This window comes from Branchiostoma belcheri, unplaced genomic scaffold (genome assembly GCF_001625305.1).
Source record: "Branchiostoma belcheri isolate BF01 breed outbred unplaced genomic scaffold, Haploidv18h27 scaffold97, whole genome shotgun sequence".
Lineage (NCBI taxonomy): Eukaryota > Metazoa > Chordata > Leptocardii > Amphioxiformes > Branchiostomatidae > Branchiostoma > Branchiostoma belcheri.
The window spans coordinates 865,379-887,611 of NW_017804653.1; the positions used below are offsets into that span (position 1 = coordinate 865,379).

Consider the following 22,233-nt stretch of genomic DNA (forward strand, 5'->3'; position numbering starts at 1 on the left):
ATCATTAACGTAATAACTACAACATAATAATAAGTATTATTCCATGTTGACATTCTGCCAAATGGACCAAGACAGAACGGTTGAGGGTTGGGGTTTCGAAATCTCTGGTTCGTTTCAAATATATTTTTTTGCTTGTTTGAGCCCTTAAAATATGTTTATTCATGATGTTGTTGTTAAGGGTTGGGATGTTGGGAATTTGTTTTTCTTTATTCATGAAATACTCCAATCTGGCTTCCATATTCATGTATATGTTGTTTGTTTTGCCCACATTTTGCAGCCAAACACGGAGACCTGAAGAGATCGCTGAGTCCTCAGCTGGGCAGGTACATCAAGAGTTACCTGCTGCGGCAGGGCAGTCCTAAACACGCGCTTCTGAGAGCCAGTCATATACAGTAAGTACACTTCACTTCTACTAGCCTGGTAGCCATTCTCCATAAACCAGCTTTGGGCTGTTTTACCAGCCCCCGTCTAGCCTAGTAACCATTTTCCACAGGTCTGCTTAAGGGTGTTTTACCAGCCCCAGTCTAACCTGGTAAACAGTCTCCACAGGCCGGCTTAGGGGTGTTTTACCAGCCCCAGTCTAGCCTAGTAACCAGTCTCCATAGGACTGCTTAGAGGTGTTTTTACCAGCCCCAGTCTAGCCTGGTATCCATGCTCCACGGGCTTGCTTAGGGGTGTTTTTACCGCCCCAGTCTAGCCTAGTTACCATTCTCCACAGGTCTGCTTAGGATTTTGTTTTTCTTACCGGCAAGCATAAGCATAGATGTGGTTTTTCTTCAGTTCTACCAGCCAGGTAACTGTTCTGGCCAGTCCTCACGTATCCAGAACCGTGCCTGGGGCAAATGTACGTTTTTGAATACGTGGAGAGTATCCAGAATCTTGCCTGATTCTAACCCAGTCAGTAATAGAGCTACTTCTATACTTCTCCAAAGGCTGGCTTAGAGGTGCTTTGCCTTTTTTTATATCCTACCTTTCCAAACAAACAAACAAACAAACAAACAAACAAACAAACAAACAAACAAACAACCTTTCCAACTGAGAGCCTTCCATATGCATAGGTTTACCTCAGTACTACTAGCCTAGTAACCATTCTCAGAGGTGTTTCATTATACTGGCCATGAACATAAATATGGCCCTTCTTTTTAACAATCCCACATTTCCAGCCAGCTGAGAGCAGGCCATATACTGTAAGTGCACTTCAGTAGTGCTACCCGCTCAGAAGCGTCTGTACGAATGACCTCCGTGGAGGTTAATTTCCCCTGGCCCCCATTGCCCCCAAAGCCAGCAACACTCTCGGCATATAAACGAATTATCGGGGATTACACCTAGACTGGCGCTGGCCTTGGTGTTGAACGCGAAATCCTATCGTTTTTTTTTCTTCTTTTGTTTCCGTTATTAACAAAATGCCACGCTTGAAATTGAGCTAGTGGGTTCGATCATAATTTCTGACTATAATATCCCTCAGTTATATCTATCATAGGAATATCAATTCTGTTGAATATTAGATACAAACGGCAGCTAAAGGTCCGCAGTGGGACACATTTCTATCACTGTGTCGATGCTGCCAATTACTATGGTAATACTCGGGGTAACGCTATCTCCATAAAAATTGATTTTGGAATTGAATCGACCGAGAGGGGTCAAGCATTGTTTTGATTATATTGTTGTTGTCTGATCGTTGGAGGTCACACCAGGGTCTATAGACAGATATAGGGCACACTTTATCGATCTTTACCGCCATGTGTGGGGTCTTAGTTCTCATCGATCACACAAAACAATCGTTGATGTTATGACCTTTCATTCATTGACTTCGTCCGTATTTTTAGTTTGTATTCTAGCTATTTATGGGTGGTACCCCCCAAAAAAAGAGACGCCTTAAAGTAGCTTATTTTGGGGCTATTTCAAACGCTTTAAGTATGAAAATATGGCGAAAATGTGCTAAAAAATGGCAGTAAATGTTAATATCAGACAGATTTCCTCATCCAGAATATCTTTTGTTTTCCCGTCCTGAAATTGTATTAGATGTCTTTAATTGTGATGATTGTCTATTCACATCTGTCCAATAGTCCCTGTCTTTACACACTTCACGATATCTTCACGGATAAATTCACGGTATCTGATCTGAACAACCGCTAGAATCGGAGTCATGGATGATATCTCAACGTTCCCCTGGGAACGAGTGAGAAGCCATTGGATTCCAGTCTCGTTCCCAATCTGATTTCCCCGCCAGTTGGCTTCAGCGTGGTTGACAGAACTCTGATAGGCAAACGTCGGTCGTAAACGTGAATGGGTACAAAATTGAACGCTGGATGTGTGAGAATTATGTTGACTAAGCCAAAGGTACTTCTATAGAACCGGGGTACCCTTATCTGTGTGAATCAGAGCGTGGTTTTAATCTATATTCTTAGAGAGGATTTGTACATATTATTAAAATTGAATGCTACTCCATCTAAGAAAACAGTTACTCAAGCAACTGGATAGATTTTGGAAACTGTAGCTATAGCATTCACTACAGTTAGTCAGTGACCAACGGAAACTGTAGTTTGACAGGTATTTATAGAAAAATTATGAAAAACTATGTGTAAAAATTCTACAGTGCAGCTGTTGAGAATCCTAGCCAAAACGTTGAGATTAAATCTTACAACATGTATCATCAAAAATGGAAGACACATTTTGTAGGCCTTTATCAGATCCACAGCGTACAACGAAATCAAAATGGTGGCCTCTCCCCTGAGGTAGATGAAAATGGCGCCAGTGGCTCGACGACATCCTCTGAAATTTTCGTCGGACACAAAAGAACTGATCCTTCCAAGTTCCAATTATATTTTTGGCCACGAGTGTTGCCAAGGTTAAACCCAAGAAATTGACTCCACCACGGATAAGGAAGAAAGTCCTTGTTGTGGATAATGGAAGATGGTTAGGTTTGATGGCTTATGGCATTGACGTGTTGAAAAGTATTAGGTATATATTGTGCATTAACTGGGACGTCGCCCAACATTAAGTAGAAAACTGCCTGAGTTCTGTGGTTCAGGAACATAAATATCGCCCATACCAGCAGATAGAACCGCAAATTTATGTCCCAAATCTGATTGCGTGGTTAAAATGGACTATAAAGGTAACGTAATAGACCATTGGTCTACCGGATGAGCCGGAATCACCATAAAAACCATACCGCCTGGTTTTCCAGCTTTGCCTTTGTGGCATTTAATGTACGGAGAGATAGACAATAAAATGTTTATATATTTATATATTCATGGTCACCCCATCCAAAAAAAAACACCTGGTTTTGCAGTTATTGTAACAGTACACTGAACATGTAAAGTCGGTGTCTGAATTCAAAGACACCCCCCGATACAGCACTTACACTTAATGGCCACAATAAGTTCACGGAACCATAAAGCGAGCAGTAAAAGACTTTTCCTTATCCTGTGTGGCATAAACCATCTCTAAATCAGCTCAACCGGAAAATAACATGCTCGTCTAGTGGGACCCTCCCCGGCAGAAGATATATGTTACATTTTACCTTAATTACATTTGGCTACACCCGTGTTGTATCACTCTGGTAGACATGTAAGCCCTAGGGAGTTACCAACGTAAGTGTAACCTTTCGTACATAGGCGGCTATTAGTTCACTGATTGATCCTGTAAATATGGTAAGTGTATAGTAGCATAGTAAGGAAGAAATCTTTGAAACTATGAAGTATTTGTCCACGTTTTTAGGTCGTATTCGGGAAAAAGATGAAAGAAAATACAGCAGACGATATGAGGGTAATTGGGGCCAGTGGACAGCCGTACATAATCATATCATATCAAATCATGAGCACCCTTCTCGGTTCAATTGCCATAAATATTCAAACGAACTTACAACAAAATTGGATCAGCTCCTGTTCCCGTAATGTCCCAGATCAATGGACAAACTTTATCCAGCAATGGTAACCTAATTGCATATCTGATACTTACAATAACTATGAATCATTGTTGATGAAAATATATATAGGTCAAATCATATAAAAGATAGCATTAATGTTATTGCGGATGAAAATATATAGGTCAAGTGATATCAAAGATAGCGTTAATGTCAAGTGTGACCTTGTTTTGACGCTGTAAGTAGAACTTGTTGAAATTGATAACAGAAGTGCGAAAATGTGCTGTTTGCCCTTGAGAGTAGGATACAAATGATGTGCAAATACTAGTAAACCTACCGCGTATTTGCCTGGTGACGTGATATGTCATAATGTTTGTCGTCGCTTTGATGTATGTTCTGAAGACAAACAATCGCTGGCTTTACAATTCAAACATGGCGGCACTACCGCGAGATCATAAGATAACGCAGAATCCCGCGAGACTTGGCGAAAAGGACGACGGGAAGTATGAAAGTTGACAGGGAGAAAAGTTTCTTTATGTTCGCTGAGCTTTGAATGTAGTTTCCGGTAAGTCTCTCTAGCTGTTAGGGGCGTCCAAACGTGATTTCGTGTGATGCGGTGGTATTGAAAATGGGGCGAGTGGCAACCTCCTGTTTCAGAAGGGTTTATTTTCCACACTTGAAAGATAACTAAGGATTTGTGGTAGACTCCTCGCAGCTCAAGCAGCTTGGAGCCAAATGTGATGAGTGATGCCGCTCCTCAGCGTGAGAATACTGTCATCCATCAGTGTTGTACCCGCCTGGCTGGTGTAATCACATTCTATTCCTCACACACTCAATAAAGCCACGGGGACGGAACACATTTATACTGGCGACAAGGGAGCATCTACAGAAACCGGGGCTTGTGATAGAAAGGTCACAATCTTCTCTACCAACCTCTGCTTAGAGAGTAGGGAATATCCACCAGGCTATTCTGTGGGCTGGGTCAATGGTAAGAATTGGTCACAAAGGGAGAACGATTTGACAGGGAGATTGAACTGCCATTGGCTAAATTCCCTGGTAAATCATATTGCCTTTTGACGGATTTCTTCTGTTATCCCATTCCGCAGAAGGATTCGGTGTAGACCTGGGGCCTTCTTCTGTTTAGAAAGTTTTAAACAGTTGACGGGAATATTTCCCAAGAACTGAAATGATAAAATTAAGAGTATGAATGGTGGTGACCAATACTGTGGCCCATACTATATAGGATCTAGGAACAATCTGTATCTGTGTAGCCGGTATAACCACCCTACAGCGTAACTCCAGCTTCAGCTATATTACACCGAACTTTGCACATCTAACTGTAGGATTTGATTAAAGCTTTCTAGTAATGATGCCCCAAATGTGCTTCAATAATTCAATAGGAACAATAAACAATTTGCTAATCTGTTAGTTTAGCTATATCAACATCATGCAATATTAAGATCTACGCTAGCAAATTCCTGTTACTAGTATCGTTTTCAACTTGCTCCCCCCCCACTTCGGCCCCTGACATTTATATGGTCATTAAGATACTTTCTTGGTCCAACGATCCGCCCAAGTCAGCTTACTGCCCACACGTACACCCGCAAGTCCCACAAGTCAGGTGGAAGAACTCTCCCCGGTTTGATAGCGTCTCAGAACCCCCGATCACGACTACATGTCTGATTTAACGTTTAATCTTCTTCTCCAGTTGCACCTGAGCGCCACTAGAGTGGACACAGGCAGGGTTTTTTGTTGTCAAAGACCAAGTGTCAAGCCCTTTAAAACATAACAAGAAGAGAAATGTAACAGCACAAGACGACTTTTTTTTCTCTAGTTCGAATTCCACCTGAGCGCCACTAGAGTGGACACAGGCAGGGTTTTTTGTTGTGAAAGAGCAAGTGTCAAGCCCTTAAAAACATAACAAAAAGAGAAATGTAACAGCACAAGGCAATTTTTGTCTCTAGTTCCACCTGAACGCAAGTAGAGTGGACACAGACAGAAGTTTTGTTGTCAAAGGGTTGAAATGTCGAGCCATTTCAAAACATAGCCAAAAGAGAAATGTAACAGCACAAGGAGATTGTTTTCAGCTTCACCAGGCTTGTTTCTAGTGTTAAGAATTTATTTCTGTTATAACCATAGCGTCAAACAAGTGCGTTTAAGGAACAGGTTTCTCCCTTCCTCTACCTCCAAAATAAACAAACTACACCGTCTACTGGCGCTGCTTGTTAAAGGTTACAACCCAGCCCTTCATGGCTCTCTACACACAGATACAAACACGGATGAAAAGATATCCTATGAAAACAAGTAGAGCGGACGGATTTAAGATGGTGGATTGACTAACACAACTGTTTACGTTGTGTGGGTAGATTTTGAGCGTTTATCTGGGTGTTAGCAACCAATATTTATGCCTTTAGTAGTTGTAAATCCTATAATACAGCGGCACTCAGCTAGACGTGGATTTTTAAGCCGAAAAGATCTGGGCGCATTGACGTAGGATGTGGACTGTAGTTCAGGTGCTTTCATGCTTGTCTGTCTGGGTTTGACGTCGCTGTCTCCAGACCAATTCTTTCTGCTGTTTGACTTTGATAGGAATGCAATTCATAACATGTGCGGGGGCGTTTAGAATCAAAGATATACAAACATACGTCGTCTAGCTACTTTCATTGCCTAGGGACTTCAATAATCACATTGAAGTTGCTTTTTCTCCCAGTATTTTGGCTGAAACCTGTTACTCTTGCGTATATTACATACAATGTATTAGGCAACACTGGTATCTTGTAATATTGCACCAGTCTGTTATGTTACAATATCTCATTTTAGTAAATTTAGAAACAGTTAGTAACGACAAGGACTTTAAAGAGATACAGTTATTGGTACTTTATGGTCATATGGTTTTAGGTTGGAAAATTTAGTGGACTGAATCGCCTCCCCCCTCGGGATCATTGTTGGAGCAGCCCCAAGACATGCCTCCCCCCTCGGGATGTCTATTGGAACAGCCCTCAGACACGATCTCTCTCTAAAATCGGGTTAGCTTCGGAAAGATGGACACCAGTTTTGCCGAGGATTGTCGGGAACGTGAGCTCGTTCACTATCTCCTACCTGCGGCTACAGTACAAATAAATATGGCGGTCCTTTTTCTTTGATACCGATCTGGTTGAAGCGTAGAAAGACTGTGGAACGGCATTTACAGATCGCACCCCTTACTTTATCAGATCGAGGGATATTCTTGAAGCATTCTATCGTTTCAGGAATCACTCTGTCTAAACATAGACCATTTGTTCCAAGAGTTAGCCTGTTTTGGAAACAAAGCACCGCGAAAACACTACATACGATCCTTTGTAAACCGTGTGATGTTATTGTTGAGAAGCCTCGAATCGCTCAGATACAAATCGGCTGCTTTGTTCACTACTTTCAGCTTTGATCAACATCTAAACATTGCTTGAAACACGCGTTTTTTTTTCAAAGATGCATGAAAGATATTATACAACCTTGAAGATATTAGGTATTTGAAAATATTGAAAAGAAATTAGCAATATTTCTATCGCAATAGCTTATAGACCCAGTGTGTCGTTGAGTTATTACAGAGTTGTTGCCAGTTCAAAGCTCATTCAATCAACTGTGTTATGACTATGGCTTGGATACCAGTTTTTTGATGTGCCAACAGTCATTAGACAGCGCACCTAGAGAGAGATTTATACTTTGTCGTCTCTCCTTATCTCTCTAACTGCTGCTTGACCCTTTTGTGTACGCTCCAGGCCCCCGGCATGCCGCAGATATTGGGGCACATTCCCCGCACGTAGAGACAGGGAACACCGGCAACTGTGATGTTTGTTATTTCTAGTGGGGCCCTCCCCACAGAGGAAACTGTGCGGTACAGACCGGCTGTTATATGCCCGGGTCGATTAACGTCTTTATCATGTATGAATGAAAGACCTTTATTGTACGTTTATGCTCTTTAATACGAGCTAAGTACAGGTCGTGTATAAAGCAGAGGTAAAATGACAGCAGTATCTTAATAAAGCTATATAATATTATACATAGTTTTATGTATGAACTAGGTTTCGGAAATTTCATACCTCCATGACATGTTTAGTGCTTTCTAAAATCTTATCTTGTCTAGTTTCATAAAGAATATGAAATTTTCTGTATTTTCTTTGTAAATTTCTAAAGCTGGGAAACTTATCCTGTATACAAGTATAGAGGCCATCTCTCTCATGACTCCAAGCAGAGGTTTGGCAAATGGTTTGGATTTGGGTTTATTTTTGGCGTGTTTTGGGGATTTTTTCTATAGAGCTTTCTTTTTTGCACGTTTTACGCGTAAATAAGTAATCCAAAACCCCAACCTCTGCATGGAGAGTTATCTCTCTCTTTTCTAATATGATTGAACAACACCTGCCTGTGGGGAGGGGGGGCGCAATTCAGAACACGTATTAGAACGTCAGTCTGAGCACTGTGAGACATTATCCCACATCAGACTATAATGAATCACGTTACAGCCGGAGCTTAAGTTATGACGCTTCGCTAATAGGACGGATTCTCTAGAAAGCTTTAGAAGGACGGGGTTAAGACTCGTGTACGGTCGCTGAAAGCGGAATGGGGGAGAAGGTGGGCGGAGTGATGTCTCTTGGAAAAACAGTTATAGACACAACAGATTAGACTCTAGTTTCAAACTAAGTCTTCCTCTAAGCCCTCTATCTCCTTCAATGAAACTGATACTAGGGATATACCAACTATTTTCGTTGCATAACAAGCCTCTAGCACCCTTACTGTTTTTTTCTAAGGCAACCACTATTAACTTTTGAATGTTAGATTAGAGTCTAGTTTCAAACTTGGTCCTTGTCATAGCCCTCTATCTCCTTTATTGAAACTGATACTAGGGATAAACGTACCGAGGTACTGTTTTCCTTGCATAAAAAGCCTCTAGCACTCTTACTGTTCTTTTCTGAGGCAACCACCATTAAGTTTTGGTGTTAGGTTAGATTAGAGTCTAGTTTAAAACTTGATTCTTGTCTAAGCCTTCTTTCTATCTCTCTCAATGATACTGAAAATACTATATATTTTCCTTGTATCAAAAGCCTTTAGCAGTCTTGATGTGGATGTGTCTTACTGTGGCCCCCCTCTCCCTCCCCAAAGCCCGCCTACTTAGACGCGGTACAGTACTTTTAATGAACGAGACGTTTCTCGATGAAACGCCGTAAAGCCCTCCTGATCTCTACCCGCCGTTACAGCGTTCTACTCCGGGTACAGCTGCTGATGAAAATGGGTATTAAAGTCGAACGGCAGCCGTACGCAAACAGAATTTTGATTCGGATTGTAACTTAGCCGTCTTCAAAATTGTTCAGTTATTCTTTACTGACAGAAGTGACGTTTTTGCAGTAAGTAATTTTGGGAGTCGGTAAATGTTAATAAGTTTCATAGAGGAATGCGAATTATAACTAAACTGAAGGACAGTTTTATAGAAATCTAATAACACATATACTTTATAAGGGTGGTCAAAGTTTTATGATTCATTTCGCCTTGCCTTTACCAACTACATAACCCACCGTCTAGAACCCATGCATTTATATTCCACAGTCTACCTGCTTTAAATTCTTACATTAGGAGCGAAATTCAATACTTTGGCAGACATTGCTTAGACATCGGAAAATTTGAAAGTATATAACTTATTTAAGATCCCCTCAAGGTCGAACAATCCAAGGTCCTGTTCGATCTTTCGCCGAGCGACCTGGAGCGCAGCCAAACGTAAATATTGACCGTGCAGCTTGAAATTCTAGCCTCTACATTTCGCGCCAATCCTCAATGAAGAGCATTCTTCTTGCCCAGCGTACCTCAACATCGAGCGCGAATTCTAGACAGATATATTTGAGCTGGGGGCGATGTGTTGTGGCCCGTGGATTGCGTTTCTGAATAGATGTAGATACCGTGGCGCTCCGTAGCGCCATTCATTTTGTCAGAATTGACCTTTCGTGGTATGACCGTGACCCGATGCCGCGTTCCGAACAAAATGCCAATATTTCTCTGTCAAACGTTGTTGGATAAGAGAGGAGGCAAATTCCTTTAGCGTGTAATGCCCATGTTCTTCATTCCAACAGTGGGTAATTCTGGAATAAATCCAATTGGGAGGTCTAGCTGCTTGTCAAACTTTCAAGAAAGTAATCCGTACTATGTATCGTGCTATAATCTTATTACCTTCGCAATTTCTTTCTGTAGCCATTCTTGGAAATGCAAAGTCTTTCCAAGAATCCAACCACTTACTTAGATAAGAACGGGTATCATAGAGTTAAATCACCTTATCTATATAAACCCTTACTTGAATTGAAGACCTGGCTGGTATCTGAAAGTATCTTTATGCACACAGGAAGATTGTTATCTGTTGGAAACTGCAGTTATTGATACCACGATTTTCTGAGTAAAGATACCGGGGGTTAAGAATGAGTTCTTTCTTTCCCCTGTGGGGATATTGGAAACAGGGAAGTCCTTATCGGCTAAGTTGTGATTGTGGGTGGGAATAACAGTCTCCAAAGCACCTTTTAGGGCAGCCACTTGTTTCAATTACGCGGTGCCATGCGCCTGTCGTGATGAATAGGACCCGGATGAACAGACTCGTTCCCAGGTCATTAAGGGGAAGGACCCAGACAACAAGTCTACGCCGTGTCCGATCACAACTTTGATATAAGTATGGAAATTAGGGAAAAATCATTTTACTTTTGTCAGTTATAGAATAGGTCTAGTTAGGGTTGTAGACCAAAAAGACTAGTTTGCGTGTGTCAGTACAATGACAGTTTAGTAAATGGTGGAAATGTTTGGGGGCGTTTCGCAAATTCCTCAAAACGCAATGCATGATGGGAAACTTTTGAGGCTAATCCCATAATGCATCGCGATACAAAATGGCAGCGATGACCTTAGAAATTGGGCTGGAAATCTCCAACAACGAAGAAGGAAACTGCTAAAAGAAATGTATTGGACCCTCTCTGGCCAATGGATGCTGCATGGCCAAATTGATACTGTCTTTTTGCCATCCTAGGATCTGCTTGGAGGTTAAAAGAACTGCGCCTTTTTGTGTTCATTTTCCTGGCAATTTTCCTACTAGTGTAGTGTCGGTGGACTTGCTCGAACACCTCCCGTCCGTCATTGTAATGTTCCTCACGCCTCGTCGTCACGGTCAAGAGCGATAAATCTGCCTGTCCTCCAGAAATCCCATCTCATCTTGACCTTTCCCCAACAATCAAGTCTGAGGAAGGACGACTGCAAGCCTAATTTTCTGGGAGTCGTTTTGGGCAGATTGCCAGCACAGTACCGCCTAAACCGTGCGTCTGTGTCGAACAGGCATAGGAGTCGTAGATTCAATCATTTCTACAAGGTCAACGTCTTCTTTCTTCTTATACTTTCATGAAAGTTCATCTGAGTTGGTAAAATACATAATGAGAATTAAACTGTTCCCCAACTCAAGAAAATTGACTGGCATTTTCGACCGAATCACTCGTCTTGTTCTTGGATTGTAGTTTAGATTGACCACAAGGTCAACATATGAAATATTCAAACTGGTAATATGTGCTCATTAGCAGAATCCTTTAGAAGTAAATTTGTAGGGAATGTCGTAACATTTCTACAAGGTCAATATATATAAAGTATTCAAACTGGTAATATGTGCTCGTTATTAGAATCCCCCAAAGAAAGTAAATTTGCAGAGAATGTCGTCTCCTAACCGGATAGGAATCAACTAATTTTCTAGGAGGGTGGCTGCGATAAAGTTCCTCGATAAAAATCTATTATTGCTGAATTGTTGCATGATTAAGATGAATATCTCAAATCAAGTTTGAATATCAAGTTTCGTGTCGAGATGCGTTACAAGCTTGAGAGTGAGACAGGCTTGGAAGTGTGACAAAAAGCACTCCAATCGAAAAAATAAACTAAATGTCTTTCACAAAATTGTAACTATAAAGCAAATGGATAGGTTTTGGAAACTGTCAGATGCTACTTGGATGTCTAACCTTCATCGACGTAAATGTCTTTTAGTTTCCAAAGTATATAACATGGACCATCTTCCCCAGAACGGCTTATAACTTAAGACCGTAACTATTGCGGTGATATCGAACGTTATCGTCCGAAAAATCGTTACCATCGTACCCACGCTGATTGCGATGGGGTCGTTTCAAGTAATCACCAGTTGTCTGCGTTTAACGGCTTGATGGTATCTTTGGAGGTCGTAAGGTTAAAACCGTATGGATCGCCGCTGAATGGGATGTAGACAGATCCCCTCAACTTCAATTCCAGCTTGTCACTCAGAACGACTTAGTCTTTGTGTATCAGCCATCCTTCAGGCTTAGAACCGACAGTACGTGGCCGATTTTACGACATCTGGGTCGCGAAAGGCGATAGAAAAGTTGCTAACGAGTTTGATTTGAAAGACGGCCTACATCCGGGTCACGGGAAAGGTCACAGGGGTCAGTATATCAACTTCCCGTCAACCTTTACGGCATCTCTACCCGGGTCGATTCTAACGATGGCTATCCGGGGAAAGAAGGTTTCTAAGAGGAAGGAATGTCTGTGGGAATTTGATTAAAAGGAGGGGAAAATTTCAAGGACATGGTTTACTGGCTAGTGGGACGTTTTAGTGGGAAGGGGCTTGTGCATGTTTCTCATGACTCTGGCAACTTGGTTGAGCTATGTGGTACAGTATAAACAGCAGATTCTGCTATCGAACCTCTAGTCGTACAATGTCTAATACTTTGCATAATTAGTAAGAAAAATTGATTCATGAAAACGTCAGACGAATCAGGTAAAATAAAAGAGAAAGACATTGCAGTATTTGAGGTATTTTGAGGATAATGTTAGCTAGCAAAATTACATCTTACCTATAGGAGGTGTAACTATGGTAGCAATGACGTTTACAGAATACAGTCCAGGTTTGCAAGCAAGTAGCTATTACATAGTGCCATATAAAATCAGTGTAACGATATGTCCTGGATTGGTCTGCCTGTCTCAGTCTGAGTGGCCACAAGAATCAGTCCACAGGAAACATCGATATCAACTCGCGTCAGGGGCATTCAGAGGTCCTTCTCCTAACTCAATCTGTCTATGATGAAGGACCCCCGGACAAAAACAGATCAGCACTGATACAATTATATTATAGGTGAAATCCAATTTGTGCAGAGGCTTACACAGTGCAGTGCAGGGCCGGGGTCGTGAGGCAGGGAGAGGTTGGATCTCGCCCTCTGAGACGTTTGCAGTTGGGATGTTGTGTAAGAGGTTACCATCAACTGCCCTGGTCTAACCCCTGTTGAGAGCTTTCTGGTTGGAACTGCTTACTCCACAGGTATGCTGTGCTTCCTAGCGCCGAAAATCGATAGTAGGGCTGGGCCAATACTGTTATATAGTCGGGAGGATGGTGGCAAATTTTAGTCATATCAGCAGCAGAGGACTGTATAATGTACTCTCCAAGCAGAGGTTGGTGGGGAAGATTGTGACCTTTCGAATATGTCCAGTTTTTTTCTTTCGCGTAGGTGGAGGTAGCGACAGGAAAAAAAACTCGGCAATGAGAAAGGTCACAATCTTCCCCACCAACCTCTGCTTGGAGAGTATGTGTACTATATACGGTAGAGCAAGAATTGAAACCTCCTTGGACAGAGCTAGTTTTTTTTTAGTTGAATATTTCCCTGTGGTTTTGTAAGTCGGACTGTGACCTTTAGCCACACGTCATCAAGGTTACAGGAAACACCTGACGTGTTAACCCCGATCCTTTGATACCTCGGACGTTTTAAGGGTTCTTGGACCGTCTTAAGGGTTCTGAAGAGAGACTGTAACGGGCGTATGCTTTCTCAGGGTAGTAATTTTGCATCGATATCGCTTTAAAGACTCTCAAGCCAACCCACCCATCTCCGAGATTTTTGTGGCACTACTTATAGAGTTGTAGTGATACTTTTGCATAGTTGCATGTGGTTTGTTGCTATGGCAGTGACTGTAATGTAGACCATGGGAATCGAACCCGGTACCGCGGGTATCACCAGACTAGTACGTACTGGCACAGCCGCACACACGTGAATCAACCAACCGAATAGTCCTCCTGAGAATCCCGAGCATGCTAGCAGTCCGTACTGCTTATTTATCGAACAGGAGGTCTTCACGGTCCCACCACACTAAAATACTTCTCATTTTCCCCTGTGGTGAACCGTAAACGCTTCTTTCTTGACGTTTCGTGACTCAAGACAGTTTTCTAGAAAACCCCTGGCGGGAACTCTCTGATATATGCCCTTCATGCCGCCTGGGGATTAAGTTCAATGTACTGTCTGTAAAATATTTAAAGAGGCAGCCATCCACGTGCAATAAATTGGTGATTTGTAAAACGTTACTTAGTATGGAGAGAGGTATTTCGTTTTGCACTTCCCTCTTCGCTCTACTAGGGCCTACAAGTCTTACTCAACTACATTAACTTCGAAAATCTTTAGATATGTGATCATATGCGGTTGGCATGAAGATAGAAGGGCCGCATGGAGAGTGATAGACGACAGCTGACTGCAAATGAGTAGCTGATTCGGTAGTTTGGCGTCTGACCGACTGGCCAACGCTTCCGTTACCGGGCCCTTCCCCTCTTGGGCCCCGAGTGGACGTCCTTGAGACCCCGATGGTCCTTAAACCTCCTGGGGAAGGTTCAGAAGGAATAGTGTGTGAGTGAGGGGGTCGTGGGGATGTGAAAATTCTTGATAGAACATTGGGAAAGATATTCATTATCCACCAAGAAATTGTTACTCAAGCAACTGGACTCAATATCATTTTGAATTTGGAGTATCGTCCTCTGGCTCTGTAAGAAATGTCCATCGAAAAGTTGTCCATCTACATTTTTTGGATAAAGTATCTGATCCCCCACGGTTACACTTGTTCACTTCCCGCCTTTTCTCCTGACGCAGAGCTAAGCGGATTCCAGTCGCCAGTTCGGCGCCCTGGCCTGGCGATTCGCACCATTCTTGGGCGGTGAATTACATTTCAGTTTTCCTTGGAGGTCACTCAGCAAACTCTGGGGACGAGCTCAGTGGCCACCTACTGGGAACGAGTTCGTGATACGCCATCGCAAAACCACCCAAGACTGTATTATAGAGCCCGTTACGCATTTAGACAAAGACATTTTCTTGAGAATTTCTGTCGTCATGTCACGAAGTAAACGCTGTTCTCTGCATTTTTAGCAGTCATCGGCTAGTCAACCCCTCTAGTCTAGTAGAGGCAAGGTGACGACAGCCCTCTGCATATTTGTACCGCGCGGTGCCGGTGGTTTTTCGCGTGCTGTTGTGATATTTCAGGGCCAGTCAACATCTCCATGACTCATTCTGTCCGATTTACACTTGTAAGACTGCAGCCGATTTTCCGTACCTCATAGAGCAAGTAACTATATTTACCAAGGAGTCTAAATTTCAGTAGTTTTTAAAGGCCTAGACTTCAATTTGCTACCGTACAGTTTGATATTACAGCAACTTTCATGCGTCCCTCTACACCTTTATGTCTTTGCTCTTTGATAGTATACATGTGTCTAATTATATAGGTACATGTATTTTATTAGATGTTCAAGCTACCAGCTACCAGTTTTATAGGAATGTAGCTACCAGCTGTAGCTACCAGTTTTATAGGAATTTCATAACCATAAGGCCACAGTAAAGATTGTTACTTAGTACTAGGGAAGCTGCTAGTATGGTAAAACTGCATTCCACTACCATTAGGTATACTCCTGTCGTCATGCAATCTGAAGGCCATCTATTAATGAAGTAATCTACGGCCTTCGTGAGCTCAGCAGATATAAATCAGCTGATTCTCGCTGATTTTACGGAAAGGGAAGTTGGCAAGGTCGCACCCTGGGTAATTTGGAGTGCCTGAGGTCACCAAGGTCAATGGTGTGCCTGGAACCCGTCTGTCAGTAAGGGTTAGAACTGTTGGGGGGGGGGCGGAGTGTGAACTGAGAAACAAACATAGCGTAACGAATGACAAGGTTACAGTTAAGTACAGAAAAGGAAAGAAAGAAAGAGAGAAAGAAAGAAAGAAAGAAAGAAAGAAAGGAAAGAAAAGAGGAAAAAGATAAGGAAAGACAAAGAAGGGGGAACTGAGAAAGGAATAAAAGAATAAAACAAATGGATGAAAGAGGGAAGGAAAAAAGGAAAGAAAAAGAAGGGGGAACTGCTTAAGACACGCCAAAAATAATCCGACACCTAAACCTCTGCTTGGAGAGTAGTACGGTAAAGCACAAATCCACAAGGCAATATTAAAAGTTAACCGGAAGGCGAGGGAAGACCTCTAGCCTTATCCCCTGGCAAACCACCAAGCTTTTCTCCCAGTTTCCCCGAACCTTCCTAGAACTGCGTCGCTACAGTAACAAAGTCCCGGCTCCGTCCTGGTGTGTTAGGGACAACATGGATTTTCCCTGACCTCCCGCACTCAGACGGGGAATATTTGGCACTAGGGGAATATTGTCTCAGTGTGTGGCGACATGTATGAAGTTGTTATGTGCCTCCCTAAGTAACGTGGTTAGCTGCTGGACCAAAAGGTTTGGAGTTCGAATCCCGGCTGTTGCTGCTCACCCGACATGTACGCTACTGTAGTGTAAAGGGTCGCAGTCCCTATGACGGGACGTTATGTCGTGGTCCACTGTTCATCGTGCTTGTCAAAAAGAGCTCGGGGAATTTCCCCGACAATGAACCTGTAAATGCTGTGAATATTGCCTGCCTTCTTTGTCACGACCAGTGGGAGATTAGCTCTTCAGTGAGCTAAAACTGGATCGAGATCACTTTCCTTTCATTTCCATTTCCTCCCCCAAGCCGGAACCCCGTTACAAGATCGCCCCTTCTAATGTGACTAGGTGGAGACCACATGTAGGGAAGCCACAGACATAAGTACACATGTTGTCACGACTTTTGATATACCCACAGCTGTTTCCTTACATCAAATATTGTTTCTTGTACTGCACCTTGACACGAGTTTCCGTTCCCAGCCGCAACATGCCCCAAAAGTGGAAAAACAAAATGTTCTCACCTCTCTACAAGCAAATTTACGTACAGCTACAAAGTGTGTGTTGAGTTTTAAAACAGATATACCATCGAAGATGAAACGTTCAATTTGGAAAGGATGGCTCTGTTTCTTGGTGTTTGAGAAGTAGTGGATTTAGAAAACTCGCAACATGCTCCAAAAGTAAAGAAAATGTTCGCAACCTCTCAACAGCCTTAAACATCAATCAGCAAATTTACGTACATCTACAAAGTGTCTCTTCTGGTTTAAAACTAATATCATGTAAGATGACATGTTTGATTTCGAAGGGAAAGCGTTGTTCTTGGTTTCTGAGAAGTGGGTTTAGTCAGGAACTGTCATCGTCCCGTAGCTGAATAGCTGCACAAGCGCGCACCAACACAAGTCAGCCCGTCTGCCACCCTGCCCCTGCTCTAATTGGCGCGATGAGTGATTCTAACCCCGGGAGGAGGCAATGCCAGAACCTGCAGCGTCGTGTTTGCGCTGAAGTCGCTCGGGTCAAACGAAATGAGCGGTGTTATCGTGATAGAAAAGTTTGGACTCAAATAACTATTCAGAGTTGAAGATTGCTGTGGTGAACTCGTGAATCATTTCATACTACATATTCATCAATGTCAAGTGTTCTAAAGGTTATACTGACGAAACTTGTGATGCTCTATTGTCAATGCTGCCAAGTTTATTTTTCTCGATAAATGAATTGAAATGCCCTAGCTAGCAGCTACCGGAAGAGATGCTTTTTCACGTTTTAAGAATAGAAGTACCTTAGATTCACGCTATTTATTATGATACCTTTCCTGTATCTTTACAATTATAGTAGAAGCATCTTCTGCTCTTCGCTGTTTGTAATGATCTACATGTACGAGTATATGTTTGTTGGAACAACACATGAATCCACCGTTTGTACCCATATCAGACAACAGTTATCTGAATGCAAGGCTTAAGCAATCTGTTTGTTATTTGCAGAGTAAATAGATTACCCGTGTCTTGTAGCTGTAACTGAATTATCTTCCACTAATTGACATAAATGAAGACGCAAGTAGATCTAGTGTTGTTTGAGAGGACAAAATTCAATCTGGTAAGCGTGTCCAAAGAGGAGTAATTTGGGGCAATGAAGATGTTTTCTCCCACGCTATCTAGATCTGTTTTGGGAGGAAATCAATTAGCTTTCTAAAGGTTGTGAGAGAAGTCATTAGTAGGGGACAGACGCGCTTGTGTGTGATCTATTTGGAGCGGGACGCGTGGCAGCTACTACTAAGGTTCAGAAGACTTTGGCAACAAGATGTTAGAATTGATAAGGGACAGGGTGGAATGGGACAGATCGCCTGATAGGTACGACTTAACTGTGGAAGGAAACACGCCGGCTGAAATTGGATTTAACGATTGGGAAGCATTTTAGAGGTTGGAAATCGTCCTTTATGGCGCTGGAAGTACGTGTGGGAAATGACAGTAAATCTGAGGTAATGTCGTCAGAGGAAACTGTTGATAGTATCCGTAAAGATCTGAATCTATGATTTTTTCCCCACAAGTTAGTACCTCTGTAGCCTGGGTGCCATCCGATTTAAATCGGATTGCACCCAGGCTAGTAGAGAGATTTGGTACTCTTGCAGTGTAGACCAACTAAGAGCCGTGGTAACAGTTATGCAATCTGCTCAATGTGTGGCTGTTGTACCACCCATACTAGCTTGCACAAGCTTATCTGGGGTCAGGATAGTATCTGGATAAAGACATTTGCTCGCACACACTCACCTTCCCGAATATGTCCTAACCCGACCACCCAGGCCTACATGCCGATAGGGGAGTGTTGAGTAACACTACCGGGACCTCACAACTCCGGTCTTAGGTTAACAAGCAAAATATCCAACGGTTAATGTTCCCTATTATCACGATAACCTGTAAGATTCAATTTTCAAAAACATAGAAGTCTATCCTCTTATAGCTCCCCTCCCTCTAGCTCTAACATGGGCTGCGTTTTGTTTCTAGTAGTTATTTGATGTATAACGGGTTTACCGGCCTGATCGAGCAGAATGAGCCAGGTTTTTCAGCACAGCGAGGAAGCAATAAACTACTTAGTTAAACATTAACGGTAGATTAGACAGCCTACATAAACCTTAGACGTTATAGATCAACTTAAGTCCTTTGTAATGACAAAAGTCCTCCGCCACACAACTTTCAACCCTACTTAAGTAGACATACCCATACTTTAGAGCCAACCCTCTGGATATTTAAAATGTGACCCCCGAGTGAATTTTGGATGGATGTATTTTTCTGGCTTGGGCAATCATAACGTTAGTATGGGAGACATATTGTATAGTCTTAAAGGATTCCTGACATCAATAGCTCTATTTCTTACGCTTCTTTACTTAATGGCTACACCTTGTGCGTTAATGGATCCCTAGAGTCAAAGACAAGAAATGGCAACAAATCGTTGGTCTTCTTGGAATAGTCTGACGTTATATGTAATGCTTAAAGAACAAAACTCAAGTCGACAGCCCTTGTACTTTTTTCTCTCCCTCAATATTACATCTTGTATACCGTTCTAAATTAATAACTATTATCAGTACTCCTGTTATATGACTTTTGTCTATTTTTACCCAACCTTAAGCTTCCAGCCTGATTCTTTGCCGTCTGCGATCTATCTCCAGTGTTCGGCGTCACCTACGTCACGGTGACGTCAATGGCGCGAAGCTGGCAGGCTACGCGAACCGTGAAATTACGGCTTTACATCGATAATACTTCTGACATGCTTGCAACATTGTGCAACTTTCTTCGTAGCTGACTGACTGTTATTAAAATCAGTAGCTTCTGACGTTCTAAGCTATACCAAACGCTTTGGAAGTTAATTTTTCCGTATGAAATATTCAAGGTCTTTTTTTTTCATAGATGTTTTTTTCGGGAAAAAGATTGTCATTTCAATCAAGCACTTTGTTCATTACCTAGAAGACTGATGGTCGGAAAATTGAAACATTACCATTATCTGCCCCCTCTGTGAAGCGTGGCTAAGATTTCTATCTGGAGTTAAAAGCCTTCCAGGCGAGTAAGTGCTGCATTCTACCCCTTTATATGGCAGCAGCATTGATGGTCCACAATGTGTTACGACAAGATAATGATGAGCAACAAGAACAACATCGTTCTGTGCCACTCTCGATTTGGTCTGCATGATGTTGTGTAGAGTTTGGACAGCTATTACATGGTTGCACCTCGATATTTTTATTCTTTTTTGCCATGTTTTTGTGCAAGGATGTTACTGTGACGGTTTTACCCTGTATTTTGTTTTATTTCTAGGATGTGGCTCTAAAAGTTTAACCCGTGTATATTTGTTTGTGCTAGGATATGACTCTAACGGTTTTACCCGTGTATTTTGTGCTAGGATGTTGCTCCAACGTACGGTTTTACCCGTATATTACGTACTAGGATATGACTCTAACGGTTTTACCCGTGTATTTTGTGCTAGGATGTGACTCCAACGACTTTACCCGTATATTACGTACCAGGATGTGACTCTAACTGTTTTACCCGTGTGTTTTGTGCTAGGATGTGACTCTAACAGTTTTACTTTGTGTTTTCTGCAGTGCTACGTCTGAAGCTGACGTGAAACCACCCATGAACCAGAGAAGACTCGTGGCGCTACGGAGGGACCCGATCATTGGATATGGCTTTCAACTACAGGTGGGCTAAATTATTACAATAAATAATGTGTTACTGATATCGATATATCATGCCAACATTATTGCATATTAGAGACTTGTCCAAACGTTGCATTTGGTCAATGAGATTTGCGTCACCTATTGAGGGGCTAAAATCGACCGAATCATAGGTTTTCGCGGTAAATTTTAAATAATAACAGTAAATTGAAAGATGAGATACGTCGATGAAGGGTTGGTTAGTCATAAAGGGAATGAGATGTAAAAGGAAATTGTTACTCAAGGAACTGGGTATGTTTGAAAACTGTTGGATGTTTCAAGTAGCATCCACTACTTTTCGTCAGAGACTGAAAGATGAGTTGAACAAAAATTAACAGTTATGTTCATTGCGAATCTAGGGGCTTAAAATTTACGAAGAAATGAGAATATCTATTTGTTTAAATTCTCTTGAGATGAAGTGGAAGACATTTCCCAGACATGTAAACTACGGTATGATTAGGCCAGTTGATGTAAAACATGGTGTCGACAAATGTTCACCACATTTTGAGGAAGCAAACCACCAACGTAGTCCGCGCATCTGACACAGATCAAAAATCTGGGGAATCCAAGATGGCGTCCCGTCCTTGTCACGCCACTGTCTGCGGTCGGCGTTCTGACATCGCTTCCTGGCACGACTTCTCCCGAGTTAAACATGAAATTTGCCACCTGCCACTGAAATATGCTATGATTTGCCACTGAGTTAAAGAAATCCAGTGCAGTTTTTAGGGCCTCAAAACCTGATTTTTCAAAGTCAATATCCTAGTCACTTATATCTACATGCTAAGTTGAAACAACACTGTCCCAATGTATGTCGACATTCATGTAGCAAACATGCCCCAAAGTTTGACGAAAAACGGTTATTGGAAGGACCTGGATTGATTTTTAGGGTACCACCCAGAAAACAAAGGACTAATCTTGGGGCTTGTTTCTGCAGTTTAATGCTAATGTGGGACATTATGTGTCAATATCATACAGATTGCCTTATTCAGAACATTTCGAGTTTCGATGCCCTGAAATTGCATTGGATGCCTTTAAACATGAAATTTTCCACCTGCCACTAAAAATCAGCTATGAGTGGGCCGTGCGCGATGTTATGTCCACAACATACTTGGAGTTCCACGACCACCCCCGAATTCTTGTGGTCAACTACTAATGGTAGATTCCGGGCGGTGACGAGGGCACTTGTGTGAGAAATAGCCCGTGAATGTCACAACCTCGTGCCAAGACCTCGCGAAACACGTGGTAGACAGGTACTCTGGGAGGCGCCTGATAATATTTGCCGACACTTCACGAAGAAGGGCGATATTTGCTGGCATTTCGCGAAGTAGGTCGCCTTTAACGACTGATACATTTGACTTTCATCATCTTATTTTATGCATAGTATTTTTTTTGCCAAAAAATCGCAGCATAATCTTTTATAACCCCCTTGATGCATTTCGCAAGCTGTGACAGCATCACAAACATAACTTGTCCCGAAAACATTCTAAATAGCACAATACAACGCAACCATAAAACTGTTATACTGAGAACTTTAACATTGGTAGTGCTATAGCAGTATCTCCAAGCAGATGGTGGCCAGTTTGACACTGTCTTTGAAGCCACCAAAAAGATCTTCTTGTAGAATAGTGCCATAGGCCCAAACTATAGCAAAACTGCAGACAATGGTGAAAATTACATGTTTCTGGTTGA

At 42.1% G+C, this 22,233-nt stretch overlaps 1 protein-coding gene across 2 annotated transcripts in view; it reads left to right on the forward strand.

Moving 5' to 3' along the window:
* The window catches only part of LOC109461885, a 49,383-nt gene that overhangs the window by 22,126 nt on the left and 5,024 nt on the right, over window positions 1-22,233 (forward strand). For both annotated transcript variants that reach the window (XM_019758355.1, XM_019758356.1), the window contains 2 exons: window positions 278-392; window positions 20,434-20,530. In XM_019758355.1, coding sequence (XP_019613914.1) covers window positions 278-392; window positions 20,434-20,530 — 212 coding nt within the window. The remainder of the gene's footprint in view (window positions 1-277; window positions 393-20,433; window positions 20,531-22,233) is intronic.